The 22,396-nt window shown below is 39.7% G+C and overlaps 1 protein-coding gene across 8 annotated transcripts in view; it reads right to left on the bottom strand.

Annotated features, from left to right (window-relative positions):
• CAMK2D (calcium/calmodulin dependent protein kinase II delta) overlaps window positions 1-11,939 on the bottom strand; it is a gene marked incomplete at its 3' end in the record, with an annotated part of 279,253 nt that extends 267,314 nt beyond the window's left edge. For all 8 annotated transcript variants that reach the window (XM_082838403.1, XM_082838399.1, XM_082838401.1 and 5 more), the window contains exons 1-2: window positions 11,515-11,939; window positions 9,812-9,906 (exon numbers count right to left, since the gene is read on the bottom strand). In XM_082838403.1, the coding sequence (XP_082694529.1) occupies window positions 9,812-9,906; window positions 11,515-11,579 (160 nt within the window). In that variant the 5' untranslated portion in view covers window positions 11,580-11,939. The remainder of the gene's footprint in view (window positions 1-9,811; window positions 9,907-11,514) is intronic.
• Between the last annotated feature and the right edge of the window lie 10,457 nt (window positions 11,940-22,396).

Genomic DNA, 22,396 nt, shown 5'->3' with positions numbered 1-22,396 from the left:
AAAAAGCATATACAATTTGCTTTACTAAAATAATAAAAGATTCATCATAAATAAAGTTTCTACAAAATGGCCAGAATGTTCAGCTGAACTAATTTCACAAATCACTTCTGCCACATCTGGCCTTTAAATTGCCATTTTAAAATATGATTGAAATGCTTGTATGAAAAGAGCATATTTTCTAAAATATATATATGATATACACTGTAAAGTTATAGAATTGTGAAATCCCCAATTTCCTGTAACATATCACACAAGAAAAGTTCCTTGAAGAGGAAACACAAATAAGTGCTCTAAAATATGTGTTGTTTTCCAATACTGAAACAAGTACACTTCCTAGTCCTTCCACCAAGTTTCAGAATTGACAGACACAGCAATTATAACAGCCAGCCTCTAACTGCCTTTACTAAAAAATCAAATAATTACTCTAAGCAAATAATATCCATGATTTGTGTATCCAAAACTCTATAAAGTATCACCAAAATGCTTTTTAAAGTGAGCTTTGTTAAAAGCTAAGTGAAAAAATAACCACCTCTGGAGAATGGATCAAAAATTTTAAAATCCAAACATGTTTTAAAAATGTAATGATGACATGAATCTGACATTACTGAAGTGATACTGATGGACACACAATGAAAATGTCACCCCTTATTATTGAGCCACTTTACATTACATGGTTTAAAAAAAAAAGCAATGAGAATTTGTATGTAGTTGCTCAAAAATTTACTGAATTATACAAAATGCTTTCCAATGAATAACCTGTCATCTGAAAGCTAATGGAATAATTAGGGAATTGTGAATAATTGAGAATTAATTTATTCAGTTAGTGAATGCCACCTGACATGAAACCTTAGCTCAATTTTCATTTATTTTATCTGTCATAGGACTCTGTTAATCAGGTCTATTTCAAAAGACAGAATCTTATTTGCTCACCCATTCATTTGTCCATTCATGCAACAAACATTGATAAGTATATGCACTATTGTAATTACTGTTCCAGGCACAAATTCAAAGATAAGTTTAAAAATGTCCACAAGATGCTTCAAAGCTACAACATAAATAACTGCAATACAAGGGGAGAGATGTGACAAGCTCCTAAAGAAACATGAAAAAGGTACTCAAAGGATGAGAAAAATCATCACATCTGGCTAGAGAAGGGAAGGAGGGGTGGAGAGGAAGTCAGGGATGGCTTCCTGGAGGAAGCAGCACCTGAACTGGGTCTTAAAGGAGAGAGGAGTTCAACAGTACTAGGTGTACTCATTCCACCTGCACGGTGGAGCCGGACCTTCTCCCTTCCTTTGAACATGCTGCTTTACTTTGCCTGGCCAACCATTTCTCCTTTTTTTTCTAACAGGCTCACTTATCATTCTAAACACAATCTCACACATAAATCTCTTCATGAAATCTGTGATACCAACCACCTCCAACCATATCTCCGTTGAAGGCCCTGTGAATACCTCTATTATAGCCCTTAAAAGCTCCATATACTGTATTTACCATGTCAGCATCCACATTAATAGACCATGAAATACCTGAGGGCAGAATCTCTACCTTTCACGTCCATCTCTAGATCTGATCAAATGCTCAGCACAGTGGGTACAGAGGTCTAATAATGAGGTGACTAAATGAATTAAAAATGTTGCAACTATCAGCTGGAAAACCTGTGTAAGAAGCTATTTAAAAGAGTTGAATGAAGAGGAAAAGAAAGCTCCAATTAGAATGGTGAGAAAGAACAGAAGGAAAAGGAGTTGAGACAGGTTAAGGGAAAGACTGGTTAAGGAAAAGAAAGGGATTAAGCCTTCTTGAGAGCCTGGGGAAATTATGGTGCCATTCACAGAAGGGGAAAATTGGCGAGTCCACTGGGCACATGGAGAGTTTGGGCCTGGATTACTAGTGAATACACTTCAGCAGAAATTTAAGTTAGGCTATAACATAGCCTCCAAAAATTGCAAAAGTATTTCTTTACCAAAACATCAAATTTTAATTTAAACACTAATGTCATAATGTGGCATATCTCAACTCTCTATAACTTCCCTATAAGATAGAATAAAAATCTGATTTTCACTTACTACATTTACCTTTAATAAATTAGTTTTATACAACTTACTCTTACTGATTTCAATGTGTACACATCATCATAAATGAAATTTCTTCAAAAGGAATTTCTTGTTACTAAAAAAATTCCAAGTAATTTAAGCCTTCTCTAGCCTTAAGGGAAAGGGTAAGATTATATACTAATATATGAGAATTAATGCAGTTTATTCCATGATTTAAACACATACAACTCAAAATAAAATACAATTTACCTAGATAATAAGTGCATAGCTTTTCCATTGGCACCTGATTCATCGACTAAGATCAACCAGTTAATTAAAAAGTCCCAGAGTATAGGGAAATAAAAGAGGTAGCTCTCCCAAAAAAGTTAGGGGTAGTGATTAACTCTTAGAATGAGGCAAGGGATGGGAATCAGCAAGAACACACAAGGAGCTTCAAAAGTAAAGGGAATGTTCTAATTATTAAGTTGGGTGGAGGTTTACTAGGTGCTTGATTACTGTTTTATAATTAAATATGCATAATTGCATATATCAAATTTTATGTAACAATTTCTTTTAATCCCTGTGCAATCTAACAAAAAGTAGAGAACCTTAGGTAGAACAATTAACTGTATATAAATATTACATAACAATATTATATATATCTTTATACTACTTGCTATACCCACGAGTTATTTTTCCAACAAATAAAAAACTTAAGTTTGTATTTTTCTTTCAGTTGCCATACTTCTGTATGAATTTGACACATACAACAGTGCTGTCCAAGAAGAAACAACGAAACACACATTTGTCTTCCATTCTTCACTGGTCTAACAAGATGAGGTAGAGGAGAATGCCTTTCTGAGCAGGTTTCTCTGAGCTTTGGCTAAGAGCTGAGTTTTAAGTAAATCATTTAGAAGAAGTAATCCTAGGAACTTTATGTTAATCAGTTAATAAATTAAGTTCACCAAAATATTTCATTCTTCTGTAATTATTTTCCTACCCTTTTTTTTTTTTTTTTTTTTTTTTGGCTGTGTTGGGTCTTCGTTTCTGTGCGAGGGCTTTCTCCAGTAGCGGCGAGTGGGGGCCACTCTTCATCGCGGTGCGTGGGCCTCTCACTATTCGCGGCCTCTTTTGTTGCGGAGCACAGGCTCCAGACGCGCAGGCTCAGTAGCTGTGGTTCTCGGGCCTAGTTGCTCTGCTGCATGTGGGATCTTCCCAGACCAGGGCTCGAACCCGTGTCCCCTGCATTGGCAGGCAGACTCTCAACCACTGCACCACCAGGGAAGCCCCCTCTCCTACCATTTTAAAAAGATTTTTCACTACATTGTTTTCCTTTCACAAAAGAGCATGGTGAGGCCTTCTGAAACTTCATTTTGATCTTATGTTACTGCAGCAATTAAAACACTATCTTCTCTCACAAGTTGGAACCCCAAATATATTTTCCAATAAATACTCAGTTCCATACCTTGCATTGGGAATATAAAGATGTATATAAGGCATAGTTCTTTTTATAAAGGAACCTGAAGTTTAGTAGGAAGATGAGCCAAGCACATACAGATCAGTACAGAAAGGTTAAGATAAGTTCTCTGTAACAGCAATCAACGGGATGTGATGATAGAAAAGATCCAGGCTTTAGAGCCAGAGAAAACTGGGTTGAAATTCTTGATTCTAACATTTACTAACACTGAGGCTCTTAGTAACTCAGAGTAACTCTTAGTAACTATTTAAAAATGGAGATAACATTGTCTATCTGAATGCTGCAGTGTGGATTAAATAAAGTGTCTTAAAAGGAGATGGTAGTATTAAAAAGGGTTCACCTAACTAAAAAAAGTCAATGATGATGTTATTCTGTGACTGTGTATAATTATAATAGTTGATATTTAAAATCAAAACCTAACAACAAACAGAGCTGTGCTCTCTCCCCTCCAAACCTACCAGTTTCCCCATCCTAGAGTAAGAGACAGGTTATGGCAGATGAAAGGTCTATGAATTCACCTTAGTATTGTGATATCTACTTTAACTGGAATCATAAGAATTTTGTCACCTAAAAAATTTCCTACTACAAAAATAACGTCTTACTAATAGTCACAATAAACATACCATATGAATAAAATTAAATTTTCATTATAATCAGATATCTAAATTATTTTGAACACTCTCTCCAAATTGTTTATTTAGACTTTGGTACTTGAGCCCCATCTGCATTATGGTTTTAAATATTTATTTAAATCCATATTCTATAAAAGCCTTCCTTCATTTCCCTGGGCAGAAATAATCTTTCCCTCCTTTGAAAATCCACGGCACTTTATTCATGCTAGACTTATACCACCATTTATGTCTTCTGTGCTCTCTATTTGTGTAGATATGTAAAGTTTAATAATTTTAATCATTAAATATTTATCAAATAAAAACAAAATGAGGTCATCTTTGTGAATGTGCTTAGTAATCTATAAAGCAGTATAAAATATAAATTATAAAGGTATTATATTTTAGGTAAAAATATTTTTTTTTTTTAGGTAAAAATATTTTGCTAAGACTCCATTTAATATATCGCAATACAATTTACTAAACGATACTACTATAATTTAAAAGCTTTAAAATAGCCTTCCATGTAAACAATCATTAACCAATTGCCAATAATTTATTTAAAAAAAAACTCTACACACTATACCCCAATAAATGAGTATTTACTTTTAAAAAAAATACTGACCAGCCCTAGAGACACTAGGAGTTGGCCTACCTCAGTATAAGCCCAAGGAAAAGACTTAAAAATTAAACTTTGAGTTAACAAAAGAAGTTAAATGTCCAAGAAAATCCTACTATGTGCTTTATAGTAATTCATGATTGTTAACATTGAAAAAACTCATAAAAAGTAATTACTAAATTTTAGTTTTTATATTGAATTGATTCAATATTTCAATGGAAATGAAAAGTATTAATCTAAATGTATAAACAATCAAGGTTCTCAGGGTGTTCAATTCCTACTGAATGATCAGTCAGGTAGAGGTTATACGAGTTATTAACCATCACAGTGAAGCACCTGACAACCACATTCCCTAAGTTTGCCTTATTTAATGATGCTGGAATACTTAAAGTATTTTCATTATTTCCTGGAAATACAGATATACATGTTTATCTTCTATCTCCTACTTTTGAATATCAATATTTTTATTCACCAAAAGAGAAAAATAAATACTTAATATTAAAGCCTACGTAAATGTAAATACAACTAAACATAACCAAAGGACACTAAGATGATAAGGATGATACATGCCACTTTGGGTCTCAATAATTGAAGAGTTGTAGAGATTCCATGTACAAAAATCAAATGATTTACTAATTTTTTCTGAAAATATTGTTTGAGCCAAGAAATTTTTCAAAAGTTAGTATCATTTGCCCAATTAGTTCTAAATTGCCAAATCAATAATGTATAATCAGAACAACTTGATTCATCTATATCGTCTCAGTTCTACTTCCAATTCAAGACAAGTAACCATGAAATTGAGAAATTACAGTAATTTCTTGACTGCCTGGATGCCAAAAAAAGAAAACAGTGTAGCAAGAGTTAGTTATTGACATCCCTATTATAACATAAATAAGACTACTTAGGGACATACATGCAATATTCAGATTTCACAGCTGAGACCTAATTTTCTGTACATGGTCAAAACAGTTTATAAAGTCCTGATTCATGGTCTAGTAATACCAATCTAGGAATTAACAAAACTAGCAAAATCAAAGTTTACTTGCATTATATCTGAAGTTTTACAGAAATATAAAATGAAACCCCATTTTAACTTTAGCAATAGAGGTAAAATATACCTGTAATAGCATATATTATTTCAAGTTTCTATTGTAATTTATAATATTTTACAAAGCAATGACTTATGGTATATCACAGACTCTATGTAATAAGAAGTGGTTTCTAATGATCAAAAACATACAAAAATCTTTTACCACAAGGAGGCTTTAAAATGTGAAATAAGTCACATGTACTGTTTCCAAAGACATCTGCCACCAGAACCATCAGTCCACTGGATTCTGAACTGCAGTCTCAGTCCTTCATGGACTTTACATAATCTGACAGTACCTTACAGTTATAAAAATGTCAAAATAGACAAAATATCAAAAGAGAAGGGCAAATTAGCATTTGTTAAGTACTAACCTAATTTATCAAAATGATATAATTTCTACTGGTCATGGTAATAATATGAGAAAATTCTATTATCACTATCCACCACTTACTAAACACACCTTCTATTCCTAGCTAACAAAAAAAATTTTAGAGGACAGAAATTACATATAAAATATCAGATGACTGAAACATTTCTACACTATTTTTTATTTTAAAAACAAGCCAAATTATATATGAATGTACTCATCTATGTGATCAGTACTGTATGAACGTATGAACAGAGTGCATGCAAAGAGTATGAATGCTCTTTGCATGCACGTGTTAACGCAAAAGGAAAGAAATTCTTCAACAGACTCTGAGTCTCCCAAATATGCTGTGTGTGACTAACAGCTGAGAGGAAATGCAACTGAAACTGTCTGCTGGAAATCCATTAAAATCTAGGCACAGAAAAATACATGGGTGACAGTATAGCTGGAGGTGCAAATTTGTGCAGGAATGGAGCCAAAGTTTTGGCAATTCCCTCATGGTCTTAGATGTACTGACAATGGCCTTTCTTTTTCAGTTATAATGTTACACTTAAAGAACATTATTGAATGGAGTTGAAGGACCTGCTTAGTCTTTAAAACAAATAGGCTTAAAACTTGGATTTACAGAGGTATGGCATTTCTAATAATACAAACAAAAATTTGCACAAAAAGTTCCATGATCCACAAAAACTGCCATATGCAATCAAAAAAAAAAAAGTCATTACCTTGAGGTGAAAAAATGCTGTTTTGCATTTCATTCTACATTTCCCTTTAAGGAAATTACTTTAAATTTTTTTCTGCAAAAGAAGTTTTTTAGGATCATTATCTTCTGGGAAGGGAGTGCTTTGAAAGGAGAATTCATATTTTTAAGCACTTGCTCTTAGTATACTACCTTACAGACTTCTTTACATCCAGTATTTGCTTGTTCTTAGGAATGAACTAGGTATCTAACTCCTTTACACACCATTTAATAGACACATTTGATACGAGGCACTCTGCACTGAGCCCCCCCTACTATGTCCTCAATGCTGTAGAATGTGATACTAAAAAATGAAAGCATGGTATTCTCCCATTAAGAGTTTGTAGCTTACTATCAGTATAGGTTTAACAAATGTATACATTCAAAGGTATAAATATTCTATGAACAACTCTAATTGGTGTGACAATATAAAATAAATTGAACATTTTGAAGGAAAAGTATGATAGTATTTTATAGGTGAGCAGTAATAAGTAAAATTGACACAGCACTTTGCACTTTTTAAGAAGTAGTTCTCATGAAATCCACTGAATCCTCAAAACAGCCCATTAATACCATATAGGGATCTTTTCCCCCATTTTACTGAAGAATCACCTGAGACCAAGAAAAGTTAAGTGACCGAACCAAATCTACAATACTAAGTACACTAAATAGTGGAACCAAGATTCAAACCGGGTTCTCACAGCTAAATCAAGGCTGCCACTGGATTTATGATTTTCAAGTTCTGTCATACAAATAATTTCCTTTGATCCTTACAACAACCCAATGAGGTAATAGCAGCCAATATTCACCTAATGCATATTACACAGCAGGCATTGTTCTATACTGCATTAATTCACTTACTTGTCACAAAAACCCTATAAGAGGGTTAAATTATTATTTGATTTTACAGATGAGAAAACTGAGGCTCATAGAAAATATGTAAACTGCCCAAGATCACACAAATAATAGGTAGGCAAATCATAATTTAAATCCAGGGCATCTAGTTCCCACACCTTCTTCTTCACCTCATTCTTCAGTAGGTTAAGAAACTTGCCCAAAGTCACAGCAAAGAAAATTGCAAAGGGAGAACAAGAAGCATGCATGTTAGCCCTTCACCCTAACTACTTTCCCTAAATGTAATCTGAACAATAAGGATCATTAAATCCAGAAGGGGCAAGGTGGCTTTGGAGTAGATTGTTCTCTAAGGCAGAGTATGAGCAGGTGAGAAACATCAGCAGAGTAACAGGGAGAAAGGAGTCCCATCAGGCTAGAGAAGACTCATCTTCCACCCATTCGAGGCAAAAGAAAGTAAAATAAGATGTATGTGAGCAGAGACAGGCGTATTTGCCACCCTGGTGTAGGTAGTATGAACTGCGGTAGACGAAAAGGGATGATTCTAACTAAGAAATTAGTAAACATGAAGCACAAGACTGATTTATTTTGAGAGAAAATTTAAAGCCACTGAAAGATATGGGATAGGTGTTGTAACGCCTCCAAAAGAACTGATACCCCACTCCTGCCAAAAGTACCTAGCACACAGGAAGAAATTATATAAGCACCGAAAAAAATCTGACTACACTTTTTCCTTTTTCTTTTTTCTTTTTAACACTAAAATGTCATTTACAGTCTAGCAACTCCTTTACCATTAAAGATGTTCTGTGGAGGAGAGAGAAGTGGGGAAAGGGAACATAATTGAGCATAACGTGCTTCTCGTTAGTTCTCATGTCCTGAATCTACGGTGCGGGTTACTTTAACAGGTAGACCGTCCTCAGACTCATTAAAATCAGGTGAAGGAAATCACAACAAAATCCCATTTAAATGAATAAACTGAAATGTCAACCTAAATCTAAAGTACACGTTAAAAGTAGAATCTGCAATAAAGAGAAAAAAAAAATCATGGCAGAGACAGACACAATGATACCAGGATACTCTAGAAAGCAACACTTTTTAGAAGACAAATTAAAGGAAAAGTAACCCTAATGGAATTTTTTCTCTCGTTACTTAAAATAAACCAGGTCACTGTAATGGACCTACACTATGGCATTTTGTTCATTTTAATTTCATTTTTATTTCATCAAGCCATAAATTCCCATGGAAACACCTTAGACACGTGCTCACAATAATTGGAATGCTTACCCTTTCAGTTATAAGTACTTTTGCATGAGTTCAACAAAATAAAAAGAATGCAATGAGGCCCCTCCAAGTTTTTTGCTTATGTCAACAGCTATTTTATGAGTACGAATTACCTTTGTGGTTATAAAGCATGTGTAAAATACATTACATGAGTGAGAAGCCTTACTGCAGATGATCCAGTAAAGGTCTGAACTGCACACAGAAACATCAAAATCAAGCTGAATTTCCTAGAATATAGCAACCATAAAATTTTCCTCCCAACGCCATTACTGTTAAATATACCTTGATGAATTAAGTTCAAGTGTAACTACAATTGAAATATATGATTCAGCTGAGTTATGACCCATTTTTCCTCTCAAAAGCAAAAGGGAATAATGACAGTTGTGAGACTTACATTTTTCCATTCCAGGGTTTTTCTGAAAGTTATTTCACAGGGGAGCTAAAGGCAAAATGCACTTAGTGATATTTATTTGCTTTAAAATAGTTATTTATGCTACTACTCACAGGACAGATAGCATTTTAATAACAATTTATCAAATAACAATTGTATTTGGTCATTTATTTTTAAACTGTACAGACCAAGAGGCATTCAGGAAGGAAATAATCGCAAAATGTCATATGATACCTAAGGCTACAATTATAACTAAATGACATATTTACATACAACAGAACCAACATACAACAGAACAAACAACCAACATGACAAATACACAAGTAACATATATATGTGATTGAAAATACCCACCCCTAGCAGAAAGCTTTTTGGTGTTGATAATTTTGGCAGCATATTCTTGTCCAGTAGGGATTTTCATACATCTTCTCACCACTGAGAATGCCCCCCTGAAAACCAATAATTAGCAGGTCATCAATATAATCAGCTCTGATATTCTATTAAAAACGCACATCTGAGCATTTTTATTGAATTTAGTGAACTGTCAAATATCAGTATACCATAAAGTAATATCCAGAAAATGAACCGTTCTTCCTGGAAACTGAGACCCTCTTTAATGTTGAAGAGTAAAATTAGATTTCATTAACTGGGAGCACACATTATTAATCAACAAAATGAAAAGAACTGCCAATTACGACGGCTCTTGTTTGCACATGAAATTTGAAAACATTTTACACTTCACGCTAACACAGCACCAAATGCTCTGAGAAGAAACCCTGCAAAGAGCAGAGCTGAGACGGAGCAGCAAAAAATCTGCTGCCTATTTATTTTAGTAGGAAAAAATAAAATTAATGTGGCTCCAAGTAAGTAAATATGGTGATTGTTTTCATTAAAATAAGTCTTAGGAACACTTGAGTGGGGTTTAACAAATCCTGCTATGGTGATTTCTCTGTGCCCTGTTTTGGGCTGGGGGAGGGGAGAGTTTGAATTAAGCTGCTCTTCCGACATATTCTCCATGTTTTAACAGCAGACAACATAAATATATATGGATATGATTTTCATTACATTTAAAAGATATTTACATGTCCTTTAATTCAACTGTATAAAACAACACACACAGAAACGCGCCCCTTCCTTAAGCAATGTTCGAAACTAGCGACAGAGGATTTGGGTTTGGGTTTGATGCTACATAAATTAACGTTCACGGCTCGGCCTCTAGATTCTTTGCACAGGTTCTCAGTAGGTCTCCTGCCCCCTTCCTTAACATCACCAAGTACAATAGTTCTCTGCCCGTCAGGTGTAGGAGGTCGTTTTACACAACGATGGGCTACCCTTGGGAAGCTCTCCCGGTCACCAAAGGGCTTTTCCGCTGCCTGTATAAATAAATCCTCCCAGAGAATGCGAAGATGTACACGTAAATCCTAGGAAGGATGATGATGAGCGAGTAATCTAGTGCAAAGAATAATCGTGGATATGGGACAGGGGTTCGAGTCCCTTGGGGTGGCCCTTTTCCTGGACAGAACAACTACTGGACGCGAAATAGACTCTACGCCAAGTTGAACTTTCGGCATCAATAAATATGGCACCGTCTGTGGCAGCGAGTTCTCATCCGTACGTGGGTCGTACGGCCGACACGCCTGCGAAGCAGGCGGCATCTCTATTTACAGAAAACATGATCTATGTTGCATTTTACATGGGTTCTTGTTTCCCCTCCATACACACAGACACACGCTCGCACACTTCTCAGGATGACAGCTACAACTGCAGGGATCGTAAATCCACCAAGTCTCTGGTGCAGAAAGGTGGGGGGAGCGGGAGAAGGTGGGCTGAGGATTACCGGAATGGGCCACAGCCGGGGTGGAAGGTCTTGCCCCTTCTTTGTCCCCTCGTCTTACTAACACAGCACCTTCCTCCGAGCTGACACACCAGGGGCCCTCCTCCCTCTCCTCCCGTCTCCCAAATTCCCTCGCCCCACGCGGGAGGCCGGTGGGTCGGGGGTAACGCGACCCGCCCTCTGCTGGAAAGGGGACGTGAGGGTGCCCGGCAAAGGCGCTTACTTTCCGAGCTCCTCGAAAAGCTGATACTCGTCCGTGAACCTGGTACAGGTTGTAGTCGAAGCCATCCTGGGTCCGGGCTGTACCCCTGGCTGGGAGCGCGGCGGACAAGACGCGAGCAGACGCGCGGCTTCCCCAGGACTAGTCCCGCGGCGCTGTCACCCAGGGCCGCCCTCACTTTCCTCGTCCGAAAGTAGCTCGCCGGCGAGGGAGTATGCGCAGGGGCGGGGCGGGAGGGGAGATGACCAGAAAGGGTGGCGTGGGGTCTCCTCCCTACGGTCCGCCGATCCTCCTCCTTCTCCTCCTCCTCCGGGCCTCGCTTCCTTCTTCTCCTCCGGTCGTTCCACCCGCCCCCTTTCCAGCCCCTCTCCTCAAATGCAGGGGCAAAGTACTCAAGAAGAGGGACTGGGAAATGGAAAAACAGCCGGGCACGGGGCGAGAGGCGAGCAGTTGCGAAATGATCCGCACCGGAGCAGGAGGGGTAGAGGCGGAGGGGAGGGAGCCCGAGGGGGCGGAGGCCGCGGAGCCGGGAGCGGACAGCTCGAGCCCAGCTGCAGCTGTCAGCAGGCGCGGGCGCGGGGTGCGCCAGGGCCGGCCTCCCAACCGCGGGCACCTCGGCCGCCTCGCGCTCCCCACGAGCCCACGCCGCTCCGAGACTGCGCGGCGGAAGAAAAAGCGCTGGGCTCGGGCGAAGCCTCGTCTGCTGTCCCCAGGCCTCCGCCTCCTCCCCGGAGCCTGGCAGCACCCCCTCCCTCACGAAGCCTCCTCTTGCTGGTCCCGCACCTCCTGCTAGCGACTCTAACACTGTCCCTTTCCCACCCTCCTTTCCTCCCTCCCCGAGCCTCACACACGCGCAGAGCTGTCCAGGGAGAGACCAGGTGGGTGGAGGATGTGCGGGGGAGAAGCCGGGAGAGGGTTTAGGTGAATGAGGCGAGACGTCAAAATTACAGTTAAACCCGCAATTAGGCTCCTGCCTAAATGTGGGGCTGAGTTAGCGGGAATATATGGGGTAACTCGTGGACTGCCGAGGGCTGCTGCCGGGGGTCGCAGAGGCCCCCAGCCGGGTTGTGGGCGCCGAGCTCTAGGGACCGACCCCCGCCGGCGCACAAGCCGCGGTGCCTTAGGTAGAAGGGCGAGGGGTGCAGGCGCTTCATCTGGGCGCGGCTCCGTGTTGACACAGCGGGGGCCGGATGTGGGTAGTCGACTGTTTACAGAGAAGGGTCCCAGCCTCCCACACCTCCCGGTGATGCTCAGGCCCACCCAGCAGAAGCCATGCCGCCTGCTTCTAGGAGCCCGGCACGGGGTTCCTCCCTTTCCCGCAGCCTCTTCGGCGAGGGGCGACGCCCGCCGTGCCACGTTTCACTTCTGATATGACTGCCACCTCACTCTCCACGTCCCCCCGCCGTTTTCTAGGTTGGGTTGCTCAGACTCTGGCAATCCCCAAAGGCCTTTGCTTCGGCCATGAATGTTACCAGAATGAAAGCAAAAACTCCGCCACGGGGCCACACCTTCCCTACAGAGTAAACTCCCCTGTAACCTCAGTGAGTTCTGATAGTAAGACGGTTTCTCGCGAGATTTCCTGCTTGGCGGCGGGGGCGGGGTAGTGGGAAGGTTGGGTGTCGGTCACGCGACCTGGTAGGGTCTGACGTCACTCGCATCACGTGAACAGGTCTAGTGCCTTTCGCTTTGCAAAAGGAGAAAGGAAAAGGCGAGGTCGTGCGTGCTTTGCTTGTATGCTCAAAGATCTGGTGGGACTGTGGCACCTGAGTATACTCCGTAAATGGCTATCTGAAAAATCACTTTATAAGTTCAAGAACACGTGCTATTTATTAGCATATCTGTCACTGTTTACAGTAAATACGAGGAAAAAAACTATCCATTACATTTAAAATAGGAGAATTGCTGAGTGCTAAAACAACCCGTGGGCCTTCCTTCCAGTCCTCTGTCTTTAATAAACTATGCAATTGCAAACTTAGAAGCAGACCAAAACCGAAAGAGTTGTGAATGGTCTTTTTCAAATTACTGCCTTTTGTTTTACAGTATGGGGACTTTAAAAACCTGCAATTCTATTGCTAATTTGCATCGTTAGCATTACATCAGGGATTCAAATTTCCACAGCTGGAAGATGAAAGGTAAATAGGAGGTCCGGAGAATCTAAGATTGGAAGGAGTTATTTCTTGCTCTCAAAGGCTGCTGTTAATTAGTGAATTTGCCCACCGTCACACATAATCCTAATTCCCTTATTTCCTGATCTGGGGAATGCTATTCTGCCAATAACTGATGTTTTTACCAAAGTTCTCAAAGTGATCACAATTTTTAACGCTTATAACAAAATTGGACTTTGTACATATTTTGATTCCTAACCATAAAAAGCAAATATTGTGTAAAATGTAGTGTACAAGAAAAGATACCAAAAACTATATGAAGAAAAGAAACAAGGTGTCTAAATATTAATAATTGGGCTAGAAAGTTGAAAAAACAATAATTTAGTCTCGGCTAAAGATTTTTAATATATATCTTAAATATTTAGCAACGTGGTTCCAAGTTATAATGTAATAATTTAATATTGTTATGTGAATCTAAAAATGAAACAGAAGTAAACTTAAAACATAATATAGAATTTTACAACTCTGGGGAAGAAAATTGTTTTTTAAATATTCAAGTAACGAGGCCTACATAATTACTGTATTTATCTGTTATTTAAACTACCCATAATTGTAAATGGTTATGATGATTGTGTGATACAATAAAGGAAACAACTGAGTTTTAATACTGACCTATTATTAGACAATAAATGTGTTAGACAATAAATGTGTACTTTTTAAGCAAACACTGCTTAATCTATATTTGCACCATTCCCTGATCTATATTTTGTACTAATTAAAATATTTCTCTTATTTAAGAAAAACTGACAGTTATTTCTGATGGTTGAACTCCTTAAGACAGTAATCCTTTGAAAGTTACACCGAAATTCCATATTATCATCTCTTGCCTCCTTCCTGGTCTCCTGCTTCTGCCCTGTCTCCTTTCATTCAAGCCTCAGCCCAAACAGCCAGAATGATCCCCTTAAAACCTCAATCAGAACAAACCATGCTTATGCTCAAAACCTTATGAAGGCTTCACCCCATCTCAACTGGACTAAAAACAAAATACTAAAGATGGCTTATAAGGCCCTAGAGAATCTCTACCCCTACTCCATTAGCCTTCTTACCTCAATTTGTGCCCTGGCTCACCCTCCTCTGGCCACACTGGCCTCTGTTGTTCCTGGAGCATGCTTCTTCTTAGGGACTTTGCATTTGCTGTTCTCTGCCTCCCAGAATCTTCATCTCTTAGTTATCATCCTATCTCATTTCTTCACTTCCCTCCAATATGTTCTCAGATATTACCTTACTGTGGTGGTCTTCCCTGCCCACTCTATCAATGACTGCACCTCTCTCAGACATGATTTCTAGTCCCATTCCCTGCTTTACTTTTCCCCTCAATACCTATTACCATATAGTGTACTGTACATTTTTTGCTTGTTAATTGTTTATACTTCCCAACTAGAACACAAGCTCCCCAAGGGCATGAATTATTGTATGTTGTTCACTGCTCTATTTCTAGCAACTAGAATAATGTCTGGCACATAATAGCTGCCCGATGAATTTTGTTAATGGGTAAATTAATTATTTGGGGGTTTAGATTAATCACAATTTTCATATTAAAATTGGTAGTTGATAATTAACATACCATTAAGACATCTTACGATAAGGGTGATCATTTTCAATCAAGATGCTCACAGTATCCCATGATTAAAAGTGTTTATGCACAGAAATGGATTTTTTAAATACACAAATAATTGACATCAAGAAAAAAGGATCTAGTACTAATTTTCTTGTCATTGGAGTCCATAAAGGAAGAAGGAATTTCTGTTTTTTAGATATATTGGCCTTACTAAATTTTACACTGAAATAAAAGGCAGTGCCAAAGGTTTTAAATAACTAGAGCTCATTGTGAAGACACAAGTCAATGTAAGGAAATGAAAAGTGTGGCTTAAAGTGAATTTTTTTTTTTTTACGGTGCGCGGGCCTCTCACTGTTGCGGCCTCGCCCGTTGCGGAGCACAGGCTCCGGACGCGCAGGCTCAGCGGCCATGGCTCACGGGCCCAGCCGCTCCGCGGCATGTGGGATCTTCCTGGACCAGGGCACGAACCCCTGTCGCCTGCATCGGCAGGCGGACTCTCAACCACTGCGCCACCAGGGAAGCCCTAAAGTGAATTTTTCATGTGTAAAATGAAAAAAAAAATTTCTAAACAGTAGCATATTTGGTTTCTCAATTGATTTAGTTAGTCACACAAAAATTGAGATCACTCAGTGTATTGCTTCTAGCTTCTAACTTTCTACTTTGCTAAAGTGGAAGCAAAGTATTCATAATTTTATCAACTTTAAAAATTTACCCTTTAATACGGGAAAGGCAGTAACAGCAAACAAAGGGGAAGGGGTGGGGCGGGGGTTAGGGTTGGACGACTGTTGGTTTGAAAAGTAGTTGTAAGCAGAGCCCTTTCACTACCTAGACTACTGGACTTCCATCAGGTGAAATCATGTCAGTGACAAGACAAGGAAGAAATCTTGCTCTACATGTATCCCATCCCTTTTTTGTGATAGCATTAACTGACAAACAGCAAAGAGACAGAAGACACTGAAAATGATCACTACATACAAATACAACATGAGAATAAAAGATAGAACTCTTGTAGATAAAAATTGCAAGACTTCAGTAGTCCCACTAGGAAGGGATAAATTTCTAATACTTAAACAAAACAGCTATTCACAGTCACTCATTTCCCTTGCTACAAAGTTACATACAAGAAACAAGGAAGAGATGACTATCTCCATAGCACCCCCAAAGGCCAAATCCATCCATAGTATGTATATTTCTGTGAGAATTTTAGCAGGGTCTGTATTGTAAGCCACTCTTCACTGCAGTTTTAGAGGCAAGGAGAACAAAGCAACTTGCTGTTGCTTTTTTCAGTTAGTCTTCCTAAGGTACAGTAACTTAACCACATAGAGCCCGACACAAATACAGTCTACAAGTAAGTGGATAATCTATTCACCACACCATCCATTTGTGCAAGATAAATTTACAGATGAAGAAATTAACTGTTGGGACTTCCCTGGTGGCACAGTGGTTAAGAATCCACCTGCCAATGCAGGGGACACGGGTTTGAGCCCAGGTCTGGGAAGATCCCACATGCCACGGAGCAGCTAAGCCTGTGCGCTACAACTACTGAGCCTGTGCTGTAGAGCCCACGAGCCACAACTACTGAAGCCCACACGCCTAGAGCCCGTGCCCCGCAACAAGACAAGCCACCACAATGAGAAGCCTGCGCACCGCAAGGAAGAGTAGCCCCTGCTTGCCGCAACTAGAGAAGGCCCGTGCGCAGCGACAAAGACGCAACACAGCCAAAAATAAATAAATTTTAAAATGCTGTGAATTCAGAACACAATGATTTAAAAATTTATTAAAAAAAGAAATTATTCATAAAACAAAAGGTAGTAATAGAAAAGGTTTTCTTTGCTTCATCAGATGCTGAAAGAATTTTTTTTTACTCAAAATAAAAAATGTGCAAATAAACAAGAAAATAAACGATATCCACCCAATCAAAAAGTAGCTCTTTTCCCATTACTTTCAAGTATACGGGTTAGCATACTATCCTCCATGAACATACATACATACCTACCACTGCTAAAGGAATTGTAGCAGGAAATTATATTGAATATGATGTACAAATTGAAGCAACTGTGTAAAAGATTGTGGAGTCATTAACAAAGAAAACGAATTAGCAGATGCTGAGTATTCCTCTCGAAACCCAGCAGGACCCTGTGGGGCTCCTGGGCACAGAAGGCTTTCTGTCCCCCATTTTCTTGTTTGTAGGGAGTTCCAAAGGGCAGATTCTAACAGTTGCTAATCAAGGGAGGAGCAGCCCAAAAATCACCTGAGGTAACATTAAAGGAACCAGAGAAACTCATCAAGAACACCTGAGACAAGGACTTCCCCGGTGACGCGGTGGTTAATAATCTGCCTGCCAATGCAGGGGACATGGGCTCAAGCCGTGATCTGGGAAGATCCTACATGCCTGGGGGAAGATCCCACATGCCGTGGAGCAACTAGGCCTGTGCGCCACAACTACTGAGCCCACGTGCCACAATTACTGAGCCCATGTGCCACAACTACTGAAGCCTGTGCGCCTAGAGCCTGTGCTCCGCAACAAGAGAAGCCCCCGCTCCCCACAACTGGAGAAAGCCCAGGCACAGCAATGAAGACCCGATGCAGCCAATAAATTAATTAATTAATTTAAAATATATATATATTACCTGAGACCAGATTAGAGGAATGCAGGCCCTACACACATCCTAATCTTATCAGCAACCCCACCCTTGAACTGTTGCTATAAAACTCCCCCATCAAATCCTCCCAGGTCCCCTCCCAGGGACACAGTTTTTTGGGGCAGGAGCCACTGTGTCCTCCTTTGCCTGGCAAAGCAATAAAGCTATTCTTTTCTACTTCACCCAAAACCCTGTCTCTGAGATTTGATTCAGCACCAGGGTACAGAGGCCGAGCTTTCGGCGTCACTCTGTGCACGGGTTATGACTTTCACTTACTACCGTTGCAGCACTTATCACTCCTGTAATTAGACTATTGGCCCCTGCATGGCAAGGAACTGCCATTCAGTCCCTCACCACAGCACTAGCACAGGGCTTGTGCTCTAACAGGTGCTCAAAAATACCTTTTATTTAAAAAAAAAAAGAAGAATATATGTTATCATTAGTCTTTGTCTTCCAAAATATTAAAAATGCCCAATCTTTAATAGGGTGTAATGAGTCCCCTCTGTTGCTATATTTAATGGATCCTTTTCACTCCTTACATAACTTGACCTCTCTGTATCGTTTCATACTGTTGACCTGAATCTTTCTGTTGGTTTCCTTGTCTGATGCCGCATTCTCTACTCACAGCACCTCACCTGCCAGCCCACATTTCTGTCTCCTCTTTTCTTCAGGCTCATTCCTGGTGGCTCTTTTTCTCCATCTTTGTGGTAAATAGTTGCTCTCAGGATTCTGTCTCAGGCGACTCTTTTTCTTATTTTACACACCTTTCCGGGGCCACCTTAGTAACTCTCATTATCTTGATTATTTTCTGTCTTAAATTCGCCTCTCCAGGTGTAGATCCTTAGGCAAGATCAGAGAGTTTTTGTGGCAGTGCTCTCAGAGAGAAGGGTAAGCAAGTGGAGAAGCAGGGGAAAAACAAACTCAAACAATAAACCCAGCATGCGCCTTCAGGCAAAGTCCCAACCGCAGCCTGATCCGCCAGCTGCTCAGGCGTGTAAATTACACCCAGATTTTTTCCCCTTCAGGCAAGGACTTCCCCATTCCTTCATCAGGCAGTCATTGACCACCAGCTATGGGGGAGGGGGAAAAGAAGGGACATAAACTCCCAAAGGGTCAAGTAAGGCCCTCCTTACTTTCAGGCACATAAAGAATGAAGAAGGGAAAAACCAAGTCAGCTAGATAGCAAAAATGCTAATGACTGAAATCTTTACCTCCAACTCCCATTTCTCCACAAGCTTCGGACTTGTGTTGCCAGCTCCCTATTGGAAGTTTCCTCCCAGAGAATCTACCTCTGATTCAACACATTAAAAATTTATCTCCCAGCTTCCCTCTCTATCTGCACCTCCTCCATATCTCAGCAAGACTTGAGGGTCACCTGCAACGGTCCCTCTCCCTTCCCTCCCACAGCCAATGACAAGTCCACACACCTCAAGCCATACCCACTGCAAATGCCTTCTTTTAAGCCATCAGCTTTTCTCACTTATATTAAGGCATTAAGTCACCCTTCTTTAGTGAACTTACACTAAAGAAATCTAATGTGTCTCTCCTCAGTGTAGATACCATTATTAGTTCATCACATATCCTTAAAAAAAAAAGCCCCAAATCTTTCATATACCCTACCACGCATTTCCTGGTTTGGACCTGCTTAGTTTCATGGACTCATCTCTCTTGTCCCCATGCTACTCCATGATTCCTAAACATTTCTAGAATTATCTATCCACTTCACTTCATTTCTCATCCCTGGCATTCTAGACCAAACCATCATCATCTCTTAACCAGTTTGCTGAAACAATCTCCTAACTGCATTAATCTGACGTCATTGAAATTCTTCCTGATAAGCATCTAACTATCTAGTGGCCTGTTTATCTAAAGCACAGAGCACCTCATTCTGTTTTTCATCCTGAATTCCTTTCAGGGGGCGTTGTCAGTGGGCCACTGCAGTGGGTGGGGATTTAAGCCTTGCATAAGTGATTGATGAGCAAGGCTCTTTGTTCTTTTTTTGTTCACAATCCCCTTTGCCTCCTTTTGGTCATAAAGTCAACCAAGGTTTGGGAGGTATTTAGTGACTGATTTGTCCAATGGCTCTAGGAAGGCTCATTCCTAGATCAGGCAAGGATTTCGTTGGTAGGCCATTCATGTGCTATGTCTGCATTAGGCCCTGTTAAAAACCTAAAAACTCTCTGGATCATCTGTCTTACTAGTCTACTGCGGTCCAGAAAATGCTTCTCCCTTGTTGCATCTTCTCATACATAGAAAAGTACTAAAATCATTAACTTGACGTATCTGTTTTGTAGTTAGCAGTAATCTTTTACCAAGATATATGCTCAATTACATGTATTTCGTAGCCAAAAAAATGACATATATACTAGTTCCCCCCCTACTTCTTTGGAGTGGTTCCTCAGAGCTATCTCCTGGGCTACAGTCTGCGGTAAGACCCTGAATAAAACTTAAACTCACAACTCTTACGTTGGGTGGGTTTTTTTAAGTCGACACTCTTCTTCTTGATGCATGTAACTTCAGAGGAAGGCAGCGTCTACTCCAACACTCTTCATTTTCAAAACTTCACTTTTTCCAAAAAGTCAATGGTTTAAACTTCAATAAATTACCTTTGCCAAAAGTTGAAATTTCTCTTTTCATCATGTAGGGGCCAATGCTAAGGATTTCCTATATGCTATGTATGTATCAGATAGACAAGGCAAACTGCACTCAGAATAGATTTTGAAATGTACTTTCTTACTCAGTTTATTATCACCAATCCTGTATAATTATAGGAACTTCTGTCCTATTTGCATGACAGGTCCGGTTAATTTATTATTATTTATTATAATTTATTATTCAGATACTACTTATTCATTTCCTAAATCATCAAGGCCTCTGATATTTCTTACCTCTCTGCTTATTTGCTTTGCAGAAGTTGGTTACCATGCTCATTTATTCTCTCTCTTTTTTTTTAATTTATTTTTGGCTGTGTTGGGTCTTCGTTGCTGCTCAGGCTTTTCTCTAGTTGTGGTGAGCAGGGCTTGTGGTGCGCAGGCTTCTCATTGCAGTGACTTGTTGTGGAGCACGGGCTCTAAGCACGTGGGCTTCAGTAGTTGTGGCTCGTGGTCTCTAGAGCGCAGGCTCAGTAGTTGTGGTGCACGGGCTCAGTTGTTCTGCGATATGTGGGATCCTCCCGCAGCAGGGCTCGAACCCGTGTCCCCTGCATTAACAGGCAGATTCTTAACCGTTGTGACACCAGGGAAGTCCCTATTCTTTCGAGAAGCAGAAAGAGAAGAGGTTTTAAAAATCTATTTGCCCAATGAGATAATCCATGTGACTAAACCTACCCACCAAAATCTGTACTATACTCCTTCTACAGAAATAGGGGTGGAGCTGTACACATAGGCAGAATACATTTACCAGGGTTCCCTGCCTCCAGATTACGTTCTTGGCAAAGACATGTGAGCAGAAGTGACGTGTACCACTCGAGGTTCCTGACCCTGCGCATGCTCTTTAATGTTTTTCATGTTTCCTAAATGACTGCGACAGTAATTCCTAGGGCAGTCCTGTAAGTATCTTGTTGAAGATGGCAGAGCCAGTGTCAGCCTGGGTCCCTGAAAGCCTTCATAAGAGCTGAGCTTCTGCTAACCCAGAACCCTGCTCTTGACCAAAGAAATAAACTTCCTGTTCTTAAGGGAACTGAGTTTTGAGGATACTTTTTTTCTGTAGGTTAGTCTACCCTATCTAAAACAAAGTATGTAAAAAAACTCTTAAAATCTAAAGTACTGCACAAATATAAAGTATTACTATAACTCAAAGCTTATGAATAAAATTACAACGAATGAATGAATGGAAATAAGTGATTTGGGTTATGACCATATTTTGTTTTTCTACATCATGCCCGTTTCCATTAGTGTGGTAATTGAGAGTTAGCTGTTTTAGAATGGTCCAACTCCAGTCAGAACACGTAGCTATATTGTTCAAGGTAAAAAATTAAATAAAAGAACCAGTTCACCATTCTCACTTCCTACTACACACACACACACACACACACACACACACACACGCACACAAATACAGTTTCCCTTCAATAGGGCAGATTTTTAGAAGTTCTGGAAGCTATAGCAATACCCCTGCAAAGAACATTTCTCTCTAAAACTTCCCATTTTTAATGCTTTTCTATTATATCTGTGAAGAAAAAAAGAGCTTCAATTAGTAGCTTATTTGTGAGCAACACTTCTTTTCACAATTATTTGGTTCATTTAACAAAGAAGATGTACCCTCATATTAAGAGTGAAAAGGTGTTTTTGAAGGTGGAGGCAATTAAGCTGGGTGAGTTATCAAAAGTACATAGAAAACAAAACAAAACACTCCTGCAGCTTAAATGTGAAAAATTATGCCATCGATTTTGCAACATTTATTGTATAAATTGTGTGTTTCTGTATTAGGCCAGGGATGCAGAGGATGTAATGTAGAACAAAATAAACAGTGTCCCTAATTTTATAGGGCTTACTTTTGAGTGGGGGAGATAGGCATTAAAT

This window comes from Leucopleurus acutus, assembly GCF_964270905.1.
Source record: "Leucopleurus acutus genome assembly, chromosome: 4".
NCBI classification, from domain to species: Eukaryota; Metazoa; Chordata; class Mammalia; order Artiodactyla; family Delphinidae; genus Leucopleurus; species Leucopleurus acutus.
Note: the sequence above shows the minus strand (reverse complement) of the source record. Positions and strands in the feature narration are given on the sequence as shown.